Raw genomic sequence first — 12,678 nt, 5'->3', positions numbered from 1 at the left:
TTTTCCACCGGCGAATGGTTCGAACAAAGTTATTTACGGAACGAATCGACAATGCTTAGCGTAAATTCGTAGGTATAGTATTGTAATACTAAAAGAATGGTATGATCTGAACAATCATCCTTGCCTGAAAACTGAATCGGTGTGCGTAGTTCGGGATTTTTATTTTTTTTTACTTGTTTCTTTATTTCTTCTTTTCTTGTGTTTGAATCGACGGCTCCTCGAAAATAAAAGAATTGATCACCACAGCGAGAGTGCCTGTGTTTAACGCGCAGGTTTGTTCCAGTTATTTGAAACATTTCACTACTTCGTTATATATATATACTGGCAAAAACTTTAAGCAAGTTGCTACATAAGTACTAACGGTTCCGATCGTAGTGAACAAGGTTTACAGGTGCGACGGTAAAACTATGCGGTTGGAAACAATCGTTGTGCGAATGTTCGAATTCACAGTTGATTTTACGTTTATTTGGAACAAGATTGCGTCGTGATAATATTCAATTTAACCACAGAAAAAACATGAATCATTATCGGTTAAGTAGTTCTGGAGTTATAAGCGAACATACGGATAGACAGACAGAGATACACTGAGTTTAATAGATGTAGAGATTGATGTTTTTTTTATGCGTACGGTAGAAATATCATAAACTTTCAGGTTTGTCTCCACTTTTCGCGACATTTTATTATTCGATTCTTGAAATTAAGCACGTGTGTTGAATAAGCAAAAAAATGCAAAGCGTGTCTTATTGTGGGACATTTAAACTTTCCGAACTCGTTAGAAAGTTTGAGTAATTTGCAAACTAGCGAAATCACTTTATTTGAATATTATTAGATCTCCGTTCATTGTATTATACAAGTTGAAAACATACCGCACAACTTCATCCCAATCAGTTAATCTCATTTTGCTGAGTTCTAAACAATCTTATCTTCGCGCAATTCACTTCTGTACCGAGTAAACGTGCGTATAACAAATACTTGTAGTAATTTCGCAAACTTGAAATCAACGGTAAGCTGCCGGCGGCGGTTAGCGCGAATAAAATGATAAAAACTGCTGCAAAGATATCTGTGAAGAGTATAACTAACAGAAGTATTCATAGCTACCAACTAAGTCTTTGGAAAGAAGGGGCATGAGCTACCGGTCAAAGTTGACAAGCGACGAGTGCAAGTTGGCGTGACGAGCTAGGTAGACAAACTTGCCCGAGTGGAACTCACTGCTGCTCTGCAGTAGCGGTTGCCAGAAGTCTCGAATAAACGAACAGACTCAAATCTCACGGCTTCATAATCAAAAACCTCGTTAGGTCTCGAATAACAACGAGAAAATGGCTTGACGGAACGCAATTTAGTGATCGAAAATATAGACGATTTCGAACTACCGATTGCCCATGCAGTTGGAGGTTGATTGGTGTTCATGAGCAGTTCGTACTCTGACACCTGGGACATCAAATGAAATTCAACGAATGTGGTGCCACGGATAAGTGTGTATCAATTCTGGGTCAACAAACTGGAAAATTGAAGCTGAACGACGATATGCTTGTAGAACATAGAGAGGGAAAGGTGAACGAGAAAAGAAAGGCGAATAGGACAGGAAGAAAGAAAGAAAAAGTTATCAGGTAATTTCACACTTTCGCGTAAAACAGCACAATTTTGAATGAACAACAACGATGAGGAAAGGAACATTCCAATACACTCTATAACTACTCTTAAAATAATGAAACTGCCTAACGAAACGCGGAACTACACTGTTAAATGTCAAATCTGGACTGTTTTGGTCACGTGTTGGATCAGTAAATGGAAAAGATCTTATTGGTTCCTTTTTCCGTGCTTTCTTACTTCGTCTTTTCAAACATGAATTATTATAAAGGACTTCGACACGTTTTGGAAGGCCATTGTTCATAATCGACAATTCAAGCTTAAACAGTTTCTTGGAGAAATCGTTAAATATCACTGCCAATATATTGAGTGCATCCTTTACGCAATGGAAATTATAGGAAAAAAGTATGACTTGAAGTGGTAAAAGTGGACGAGGAATAAATGATCATTTCGTGTACAAGAAAAATGCGCAAACAATTCTGTCTTTTAGTCCGCGAGGTCATTTTCAATTGTACGTCTGGTATTACGACCCGTTGCATTGCAGCAGGCCTCGTCATTGTCGCATGAGAAAAAAAGCGTTGCAGAAAAAAAAAAAAAAATTAAGGAGAGGGAGAAAAAGAGAATCATGAAAATAAAACTGAGAATTGACGGGTGTCCGTTGCCTGCAATCAAGGTGCATTGTAAGTCACAACGCCCACGTTGCGGGCAGGCAATGTATTGGACAAGGCCTTATAATACCGCAACTCGATTAACTTTCACCACGGAGATCCATTGTCCTGCAGTGCAGTGTGGATCTTTCGATTACCAATAGATCCATGTGTCAGGATGGGAATTATCGTCTGGTGAAGGACTAGAGAATTGAGCAAAGAATTGAAAAAAAAAAAACGCCACAATTTCGTTTCATTCAAGTGAAATCTGCGCGAGCCAATTACGTAACTCTTACTACAACTGCTTGGTGTCGCGAGTTTTTACGTAAAAACGAACAGGTAAAACGGAACGCTACATTTGTATCCACTGCTTGCAAACTCAACCTTGACGGAAAATAACAATTCGTTATTCGTATTCACTTTGCTATTTGACCGGTTCAAGGATATCCAAAAATACTTTAAATTCGTGTCACTAAATTTCCAATCGATTTCGTTTCGGGTTCAACGACTGTATACTGAGGGTGTTTTGGCTTTGTCTGGCACTGTTGGTTGAGACAAGATGTGCACGCACCCAGGGCATACCAAATAACTCGAACCACGATTTCCATGAGAATTGAGGTGGTCCATCTGTAATTTTTTCAAATTCGATACTACACCCAAAGCTCAGTCCTCGTCGAGTCCACATCGTCTTTCACGACTTCTGATTCACTGTAGTACACGAAATAAAAGAACCCGACTTTTACCCAACTTTCGTGCAAGATAATCCCATGAGATACGTTCAAGAAAATCAACTAACTCTCTAAATCCTAATCGCTGGTAGTGTTTGACTGGTGAAATAGATGTTTTGATTTTTATTTACTTTTCACCGCGTCGCTGATGAAATGAATCTGTCAAATGGATTCTTACCGATCTGATGAACAGTTACCACCGTTGATCACAATGAAGAAAATAAGTTTAAGCGTTGAAAAAAAAAAAAAAAAAATGCTAGTGATCCGATGGTGTGTGGGTGAGTTTTCAAGTTTTATTCGAAGACGTGGAGTCCGAAGCCAAAAAAATGAGGCAGGCATTTGGGGTTAGAAAACTTGGAATCACGTGTTTTGCAATCCCGCCTGACATGGATGGAAGTGTTTAGAAACGCGACTCGGCCGTCAAGATAATATCACTGAGATCTTAGTAAATCCAGAAATACCTTCCGCTAGTTTACACGACTCCAGCCTTATTGTTGTTATCATAGCCACCTGCACACCCGGCAGGCACGCCTCGGCGGTATAACTTTATTTTTCAACGAGTTCCGAGATAAAAAATTAATTTTCGTGGCCACAGCACCAGACGAAGAGAGAATGAAGAAAAAAAGGAGGAAGATGAGAACGAAGAGAATATAAACCGTCGAGGCTGTGGTCGCGTCCGGCGCACCGAAGACAACTACATATATATATTCACTTCACCGATCCGCTGCATCCCAGTATACTCCACCACTTTTATACCTTAGCGAGAGGAAACATACGGTCGTCTTAATAGCATTTCTCGGGGATGAAAAAAGAGAAACAAGGAGCAAGAGGCACGCGGCGTGAAGCATGAATCGAGTGCCGCAAGCAAGAAAGAGAGAGGTAAGCAGTCAGAGGCCGGATGATAAAAGTGGAAAAACAAAATATTCACCGCCGACGGATATGTGCTGGACAAAAACTCCTACCTGTGTTAAAAAAATCGTACTGCAAAATATTCAAGCGCCAATTTTTCAATGCATCGCATTAATCTCTTACCACTTGATGGAACGATTTTTCAACTCAGTGTCAAAGACTCATGCTAGACACACTCGGGATACGATATGACCAATTGAAAAATAATAAGAATCATAATAATAACAACAATAACAATGAAAAAAGTGTCATCGAGCGCCGAGGAGCTCAGAAGTTATTCAATTTCATCTAGGTAGTATTACTGTGATCAATGGTTTTCCAAGATTTCATTTCTTTCAAGATTGAAAAAGTTTCCCACTTTATCGATCAAGTATCAAAGCTTCATTGACGAAAACAAGTTTGCTGAGCTACTGGAAAATATTGACTTGCTAATATGGAATATGGTTCAGTGATCAGTCGGTGATGATGAAAGAGTTGTGATGAGTTTCGAACGGTCAAAATTTTCATTCCCGGTTGTTTTCGTTGATCATGAAAACCCTACGAAGAATCTACGTTCTTATACTTCGTGAAGATCAATCCCCATGTTCGTTTCCCGAATCAAATGAACTTCAACGAGATACTGTCGATACTCACCCATGACTTCCTTGGTAGCATGTGGCAGTTGTTAATTGTAGGGTGCATTGCGAGATGAAAGTGGATCGAAGGTTCCTGAGGAATACGAGCACAACACACGCAGCGATAAAAGCTGTCGGGTTATTTGACAAGCGATTATATTTTTATTGCGAGTTAGAAAATAAGTTGTCCGCGAGCGCTGGTGTCCTGTTACGCTTGCGACTGCTATTCGACTGTGACAATCGTCGCGGGCCAACTGACGGCTCAAGGAAACCTACGATAGAAATTTTGACCAACTCTGTCCCGGTTCCTTCCACGTTGTAATAACGGTGTATATAATTATTATTGTAAAAAAACGCAAGCGTCAGGAGGACCTCGTTGAGATCGATTGTCAAACGACTAAGAGCTTACGCAGGACGACAGACATTGCAGTGCGGTTAATATTTGTCAGCAGTTAACTAACGTGGCAAATTGATCGCCTCGCAAAAATTGCTCAACAGCCTAAACCGGGTCACGACGAATCGATATTTGAAAACGATATCAGCGAGCAGTATCGTTTGACTCCATTTTTGATGGAGGAAATTCACCGCGTTTTTTTGTTTTTGCTTCACCACATCCGCCAATTCGTACGACTGAGAAGGGAGATCTGCTCGGATGTTTGTTTCGCCACATTCAAACAACGCACATCGGTGAACCGGGATCTCGCACTTTGTGTCTTGCGGAAATTTGACACTGGGTGAAAGACGTTGATGATCAAGTAAATGAACTTCGATTCTCGAGTGTTTCGAATGACCATCGTTGAACACCAAGAACTTCAAAGATGTTTGCGTTCATGTCGTGACCTTGTCGCGAATGAGTCACTCCAACTCAGAAACACGATAGTTGGATCTTAAGCCTGCGATTTCAACGGACTATGGTGAAATTTCAGGTGGTGAAACGATGCGGTAACGTGAGTACGGAATACAAGTCAAGTACGAAAAAAGAGTTTGTATAGACAATGAAACGTCGTTGACGAAAATTCTCTTCAATTCGATTCTTTTGAAAATAGATATTACCGGGAGGATTCACCCTTGGGAATCACACTAATTTTCATTATCTTCATCAAATCACACGTACATCGTATTTCTGAATATGGCTGCACAGTTTACGAACCATGCGATCATTTCGTGAAGCTTTGTTGGAATTGCAGATTATTCAAAACATCGTTCCGATATTTTTCTGGTTAGTAAATATTCTCAGATTAACTGCAATTCATTACTGAATCTAGAGTATGGTGCACCATTGTCAATGGTTTTAGCACCTACTCCTGGAGAGGATTGATCACGTCAGCCAGCTCAACTGTCACCGTGATACGCCCACTGCGGTAGTAGATCATTTGTCTTGAAACTCGTCGCAGCCAACGGAGCAAGCATATTAGTAACGATGTAGCACAATTTTGGTTCAGTATACTTTCGAAGACTAGAAGAAGAAAATTGAAATTCCAATTGATTTCTCTTTCTCAATGTTACGAAATTTCATTACACTGCTGCTTAAGATGATGCGTTGTATACCAAAAATACTGAGATCTTATAAAATCCTGATTTCTCAAGGAATGATCAACAATTTTTTGGAGCTTAAGGTTTTCTCAGGATCTCCCTTCTGGTAAGAATGTTAAATTTTCCTCCATCACTAGATAGTTACAGAACAAAACAAGAATTTGCATACAAAATATTTTTTGATCGGGATTGATTCAACTATCAGAATCAGTTTACTCTACTTAATCTTGATTTATCGACGGAATATGCGTCATATTCAAATAAGTGTTAACCAACTTGAATACTTGAATTGGTCATATGAACTCCCAAACTTATCTTGGCTTCAATTTCGACATGTCTTCTGACTCGGCTACCAATCATTGCATTATGCTTGAAAGTTTAATACATCCAAATGGATTTAAAACCATGGACTTCGATTTTTGCATGAAATTTAAAGAAGCTCGTTAGCTGTTCCCACACAATGTCCAAAGAACAGAAACGGAAGCATTTCAAGAAAAAATTTGTGAACCCAATATCTGCAGAGAATTTTATTTCATGATTGGAGAATCAAGCAGTCAGTTAACAACTCCCAGACATCTGGTTGAAAAATCTTTTAACTACTCCAAAAGATTTCTACTGAATACCGGAAACACATCCTCAGGGTTTCGAGAAATTTTTAGTCTCCGTTCAAACTTAGTAGATACTCGTATAAACTTCCAGCTGCAGACTGTACCTACACCTGTTCATTCAGAACACACGCACTGCGGTTTATCGAGAGCATCAACAATAGCAGCAGTGAAACTTTCCAGAAGCTGTGATATTAGTTCACCGATTGTTTCAGTTGGAACTAATGGCCACCGTAAGACTCGTGCAGACTATCGTGCAAAGAGCGAGATACTCTATTAAGAAATTGTCACGGTGAAATTTCAACGCAATTAATCGCCAAGTCAACGTCACACCGGCACAGAAGACACTCGATGCAGTTAGCTAGTTGCGTAGTAGACAGCGTAAGACATACCAATCAAAACCGATGGCAGCGTAAAATCTGCACGTAAGTTTTTTTTTAGCGGATGTTGATTGAGTATTACGTAAGTGTTATGAAATCTGATGACTTGTTCAAGAGAGTAGGGTTTTTTTTTGATTAAGTGAAGGGGAGTTAGAGAGAACCTGTTAAAGTTCCATAAAATTGATAATACTGGTTTCAACCCTGTCACATGTTCAGTGTGTAAGCAGATCATGACAAATTAGAGTATTAATGCCTTAAACATGTTGGAAACTGTTTCGTATTAATGCGTTTCGATACAATTATACAGTTAAACATCGGAAGCATTTTATGAACTGCACATGGGACGAATTTTTTCAGGTAATTCCAACTGACTGATTGAAACACTTTTAAATCCTGGAACCGTCAAATCCTTAGATATTTAAATGTCCTCACTTTTCGACAATCTATGCTTGACTTCCGTTGAATGCTTCTGCAGCAGTTCCATACAAATCAATCAAAAATGGATATGACGTCCGCTTGGTAACCATCGAATTCAATTCCCCGGCAGTATTTTTGACTTCCAAAAAATCAGTGTTTGCATTTTGCAGTCACGGGTCCTGTAGATGATTGTTCCAAGTGTGCCCGAAACGGACCGAGTTCATCAATGAGACTGGCAATGAACGCCGCCTATGACAAATTAGTATTTTCGTCACGATCCTTAGGCATGTAACGTTGTGCAATATCGCGGGACAAGAATTTCCCATACCATGATGCACCTGCACACGTGCGACTGATGGAACAGTAACCAGAACATGGCCAACTTCTTACGGTATATGAAACAAACGTACGTCGCACAGCTACGAAAGGGCGAAGAGGGCAGGGCAGGCATACTATTTTCCCATGAATTCCACCGTTTTGCAGCCGTAGCGCAAGTCCCACCTGAACGCGAATGACTTGGAATACTTAGCGTTTCTTCACGTTCCAGTAACACCCAGTCGTCGTGTAAGTATGCCAGAATGTTTGAAAATATGAATCTTATTCTTTCTTCCTTTTCTCCTCTTTAGCCTCCCACTTCCGCCGCGTTGTTTGACTGTCCATTTCCAAGTTATTATCAACCTTTCGAGGATGCATTCAAGTCAATTATTTCACTGCTGACACGGTCCATTGTATTGTACCTACTCAAAGGGATTCGTAGTTTTGAAAACTTTGAAATGGTACCGTGGAGAATTTTATTGCTCAACTCATATAAGACCTGAAATTCAACAATACGAAGTTGACATGAATGACAAAATACCGCATTCTTTGACGGTGATCGAATTTTTTGTGCACTGTGCATGAAAACCGATATAAAGGAGTGTTTCATTTTCAATGTTTTTTTGTTTTTTTTTTCATCGATGTAAAGATTCCAGATCTAAGTTTTCTATCGCACAGAAACTAACTGATCCAGGAAGTTTTCGTTTCTCCTCAACGAAGTTGGTAATTCACTAAAGTCTGACGAGTACTCCAAATGCTGGGATTCCAAAGGATCGGTCCACACCTCCGCAATGTAAATATAAATTTCTCTTTTTATGGCAGCTGTAAGAAATTGTTCACACCCGGTATCCGAGTCCTCAACACTCCTGTAAATTGATTTCGTTGCGGATTTGCGTTGCTGCGACGAACGCATGTGGATTGTGCGTGTAGACGAATATCGCTGACACACCTCGTAAAAAGCTGAAACTCACGATCAGATAATCCTCCTCCTCGAAGAAGAAGAAGAAGAGGAAGAAGAAGAAGAAGCATTAAGCCAACCCGACGAGAAAATCTTGCGGGAGCAAAAGATACTCAGTGCTTAGACACCGCGGGGATGTCGGGCTGCTCCGATTGCACCGGAATGCACTAAAAATAAGCTCGGCGTCGGAACGCGCGCCTGGAGCGTCGCGACGTCGTCTTGCGGGAACTTCTTCGACGCGGGTTTGTAAGACCCGGAGGTGTGTCGCGCGTATGTATACGTGCATATACGTCATACGTCAAGATTTACACACCTGTTTATCCGCCGCACCGGAAACTAGGTAATTAAAGTCAAGCTTAACGAGTAGGATAAAGTAATTGCCTGCCCTATTTCGACTCCCGACCCGCCGATAAGCCCTATCGGCAATTCCGTGGTCCATGGATGAATTTATTTTCGGTAAAACCTTACCTACAAGCAAAGATTAGAACGAAAAAAAATAATAATTAAAAGCTGAGAACTTTAGATGCATAAATTTTGTTTGATTGTGATTTAATTTTGAATTGAAGCGAATTGTTTTTTTTTTTTCTATTTTTTTTCGACTCAAAATAACCGAGTTCCACTAGCATCAGCGGAAACCATCTATTTGTCGGTTGCAATCTATTTTTCCACGAGTGAAAATAAATTTATCACTAACGAATGATTTGATAAGCTTTGCATCGAAGTGAATCCGTCTTTTCAGAATTAGAAAACAGTGTAATCGTATTATTAAATTATTATATATTGATCCGGATATTCAGAGGCTTAAAAATGCGGCTGTGCTGAAATTTCAGTCGAATCGGAAGCTCGACCATATTTTTTATTCTTCCTTTTTCTTTTTCGTTTCTGTTTGTTCAACAAGGCGCAGCAAAGTTTCAGCTGGTAATTAATATAACCTGAGGTGCATTAAATTTAGACCAACGGTAGAAATTCATGCACCTCCTCTCGACCAGGGTGGAAGGAAGAGGCGGAGGAGGGATAGAGAAAATAAGAAAAGAGAACACAGCTTAAAACGTGGTGTGTAGGCGAAACCAGAAGCGTAAACACGTGAACGCGAAGCGACGCAACGATGCATTGTAAACAGCACGTCTGGGAAGAAAAATTCCTAAGACGTGCCATTTTTTTACTCAATGAAATAATAACTGTTTTTATTTCCGTTGAAAATAAAAAATTCTTGACTCGAACCAGGGAGAATAATTTCTTATTATTTCCATATTCCACTGTCAAATACTTTCATTTTTCAGTGGGATTTGGAAGAAATGCTTTTATGGCACAACACAATGACGATGATGATGATGACACTATTTGACAAAATCAATTAAAATATTTTGAACGTGAAAAAAAAACCGCCTCTACGATTAAGAGATGTAATTAGTTAGTTTTTTTCAAATCAAATAATATATTTCGTTGATTAATCAGAGATTTTGCACAATAAGAGTCTATTCCAAGAGTTTCCGAAACAATTAACTGATAAATTCCAGGTCCTTGATTTCATTTTTTTACCAAGTTTTAAGGATAGGTCAAGTTGGTTAGATGTTGAATCAAAAGATTTATATAACAGCTTATATAAAAAGTGAATTTTGAACAACTGCATGGTCCGTCGTCTGCTAAAATTTAACGCGCGTATTACAAATGAAATACCGCAATTTTCAATCGAAAATATATTGTGTCATCTTTTCCAGGTCAGATTAAAATGTTCCAGGACTTTTCGAGGACTTGAGGAGCGGCCTTTGTTGTCCAGGATAATTCCAGGGCTTAAGGATATTTAAGGAGCAGCAGACACCCTGAATAGGTTTTCCAATCACGCAGTACGATGTAATCCCATTGAATAAATCGTTCCCGGGTTTCACAGGGTGTATCATTCCATCCCAATATATATGAATCATTGACTAAGAGATAAAACGTGTAATTCAATTGTACTCTGTTGAAAAAATTTGCACCACCGTCAGAATGGATTGAAGAAATAGAATGAAAAGAAAAAATTAGCACCAATGAGGTAGAATAATTTCATAGTGAATTTTATAAAGCACGTGAAACAATGAGAGTTGGAGTAAAAAGTAATGGAGGAGGGCCGTGACGTCCCGACGCTTGCGGCGCCACGCGGAGCGTCGACATTTCTGTTTTGTATGCCACAAGGTGGAAGTTAAGTGGTTTGGTAAAACGATCAGGCACCAAGCGCGCTTGCAATCGGATGCTTTACACTCCCTAGCTTCGGGATGGTCCGTACAAAATCTGGGGGATTTCCAGCGGTCAAAGGGACGGCGTAGGTATCACGAAATTCTTTCCAAAGTTTTTATCAATCTATAATGTTCATTTAATTTAACCGTTTAGTTCACGCTGGTACGCTGAGCGTCCCATTTTTTTTTTTTTTTTTTTTGCAGCATGTTATTTACTAAGCTACTTTTTTGATAACAACTGCCAAGTTTTTTGGTTCTACATGTTTCTAAGTCCAAGGGAAAAAATTCAATTTATTTATTTTTTATTTACTGCAAACATATTCACATGTAAATAAACCGTCAAAATTCGTACTTTACCACGAAAAAAAAACACAAATTTATCACAAATTTAAAAAAATTTTTTCACAATGTTTCTTCATATTGTTTTTTTTTTGTCAGTCATATTTGATCCACGATATTGAATTTTCGTATTTCCAGTTCAGATTCGTAATCAGCGATCCTAAAAACTCATGTATGCAAAATTTCGAGTTCATCTAAGGAAAAATGTATACATGAAAGGGTTCGCTCTTTGTCAGAGTTTAAGTCATCGGTTTTTCAGGAAAATGAGATTTTTTGCACCTAAAAATATCAACAATATTGCCACCTAAAAAATTTTTGTTCTCATATTTTCGGGTACCATAGTATAAATGAAAATTGATAAAAATGAGTTATTCAGTTTACATGCAATTTACCTATCTATTCCAACAGTAAGCTTATACGTCTTATTTGGTTGAAATCAACTGTTTACTTAATCCCGATTAACTTCACCTAACTAAAAGTGTGTTCACCGGACCACCCTTACATACGCCTAATTGATAATTAGTACAGCACAACAGCTTGAAATACTTCTGACAGTGAAGACGTGAGCTTTTAGGGCTCGGGATCGACGGACATGGGCACCGTGTAGTCTGAAAGCTATTCGTCTCCCAGGTGAAGACAATGCGATGTACCCGAAGCGGTGCGCGCAGCCTGCCAATTGATTCGAGTGAATCACACAATGACTAGTGCGATCCGCGGGACGTGGTATAAGCGCCACTTGTGACTGCTGCAGGCATGAGTGAGTTTAGGATCGCATTAGCATTAACATGATCCGTGAAAGCGAGTGGACGCGGCCAACTTTGAATACTAAATTGGTCTTTGAGCTGCGGGAGAGCCGCGTTGAGAGGATGCTACAGTTAGTCATTACCGACCGAGTAAAATGTCACACTTATTTTGACTATTATCGGTCCGTTAAAAAGAAAAATGTTTGCCTTACCCGACAATCATACCAACAAACGTTGTGAGTGCTAACTTGGTCCTTCCACTACGAGAGAACCAAGTTAAGAGGATGTTATAGTTAGTCATTACCGACCGAGTAAAATGTCACATTTATTTTTACTATCGGTCCATTAAAAAAACAAAATAGACTATAATACCAACAAACGTTTTGAATCACCACTATTTGCGACATTTTCACGTCAGTGATGCACCTTAGGCTTTGATGATAGTTTAAATTGGTGACATTTTACTCGCGTCATCTTCACAAGAGAGAAAACCATGTACACAAAACAAGAATTCAAATACAATCTAATAAAACTTGCAGCTTTGTTATACGGAATACGAATTATTTCATGGAGTTATATCAGAAGTACGATTATTTTTTTTCAATCTTTTCTAAAAAGAGAAGGAAAAGAAGTAACAGAAGTGAAGTGTTGTTGACCTCTTTGCTTATAGCGCTGTCTACCGGAAAGTTT

The 12,678-nt window shown here is 39.2% G+C and overlaps 1 protein-coding gene and 1 long non-coding RNA gene across 3 annotated transcripts in view; one reads left to right on the top strand and one right to left on the bottom strand.

The window, feature by feature from the left end:
- LOC124186411 overlaps positions 1-12,678 on the bottom strand; it is a 59,278-nt gene that overhangs the window by 9,487 nt on the left and 37,113 nt on the right. The window contains exon 1 of one of the 2 annotated variants that reach the window (XM_046578116.1): positions 4,505-4,613. The exons of the other annotated variant lie outside the window; for it this stretch is intronic. Within the exon in view, the coding sequence (XP_046434072.1) occupies positions 4,505-4,552 (48 nt within the window). The 5' untranslated portion in view covers positions 4,553-4,613. Of the gene's footprint in view, positions 1-4,504; positions 4,614-12,678 lie in introns of those variants that run through there. 2 annotated transcript variants of the gene reach the window in all.
- On the top strand, positions 7,603-8,707 carry LOC124186412. The gene is made up of 3 exons (XR_006871660.1): positions 7,603-7,826; positions 7,904-7,988; positions 8,385-8,707. It is a non-coding gene; the product is annotated as an uncharacterized LOC124186412 (long non-coding RNA).

Source organism: Neodiprion fabricii, chromosome 7, assembly GCF_021155785.1.
Source record: "Neodiprion fabricii isolate iyNeoFabr1 chromosome 7, iyNeoFabr1.1, whole genome shotgun sequence".
NCBI lineage: Eukaryota > Metazoa > Arthropoda > Insecta > Hymenoptera > Diprionidae > Neodiprion > Neodiprion fabricii.
The sequence above is the reverse complement of the archived record's forward strand: the minus strand, read 5'-3'. Positions and strand labels throughout refer to the sequence as shown.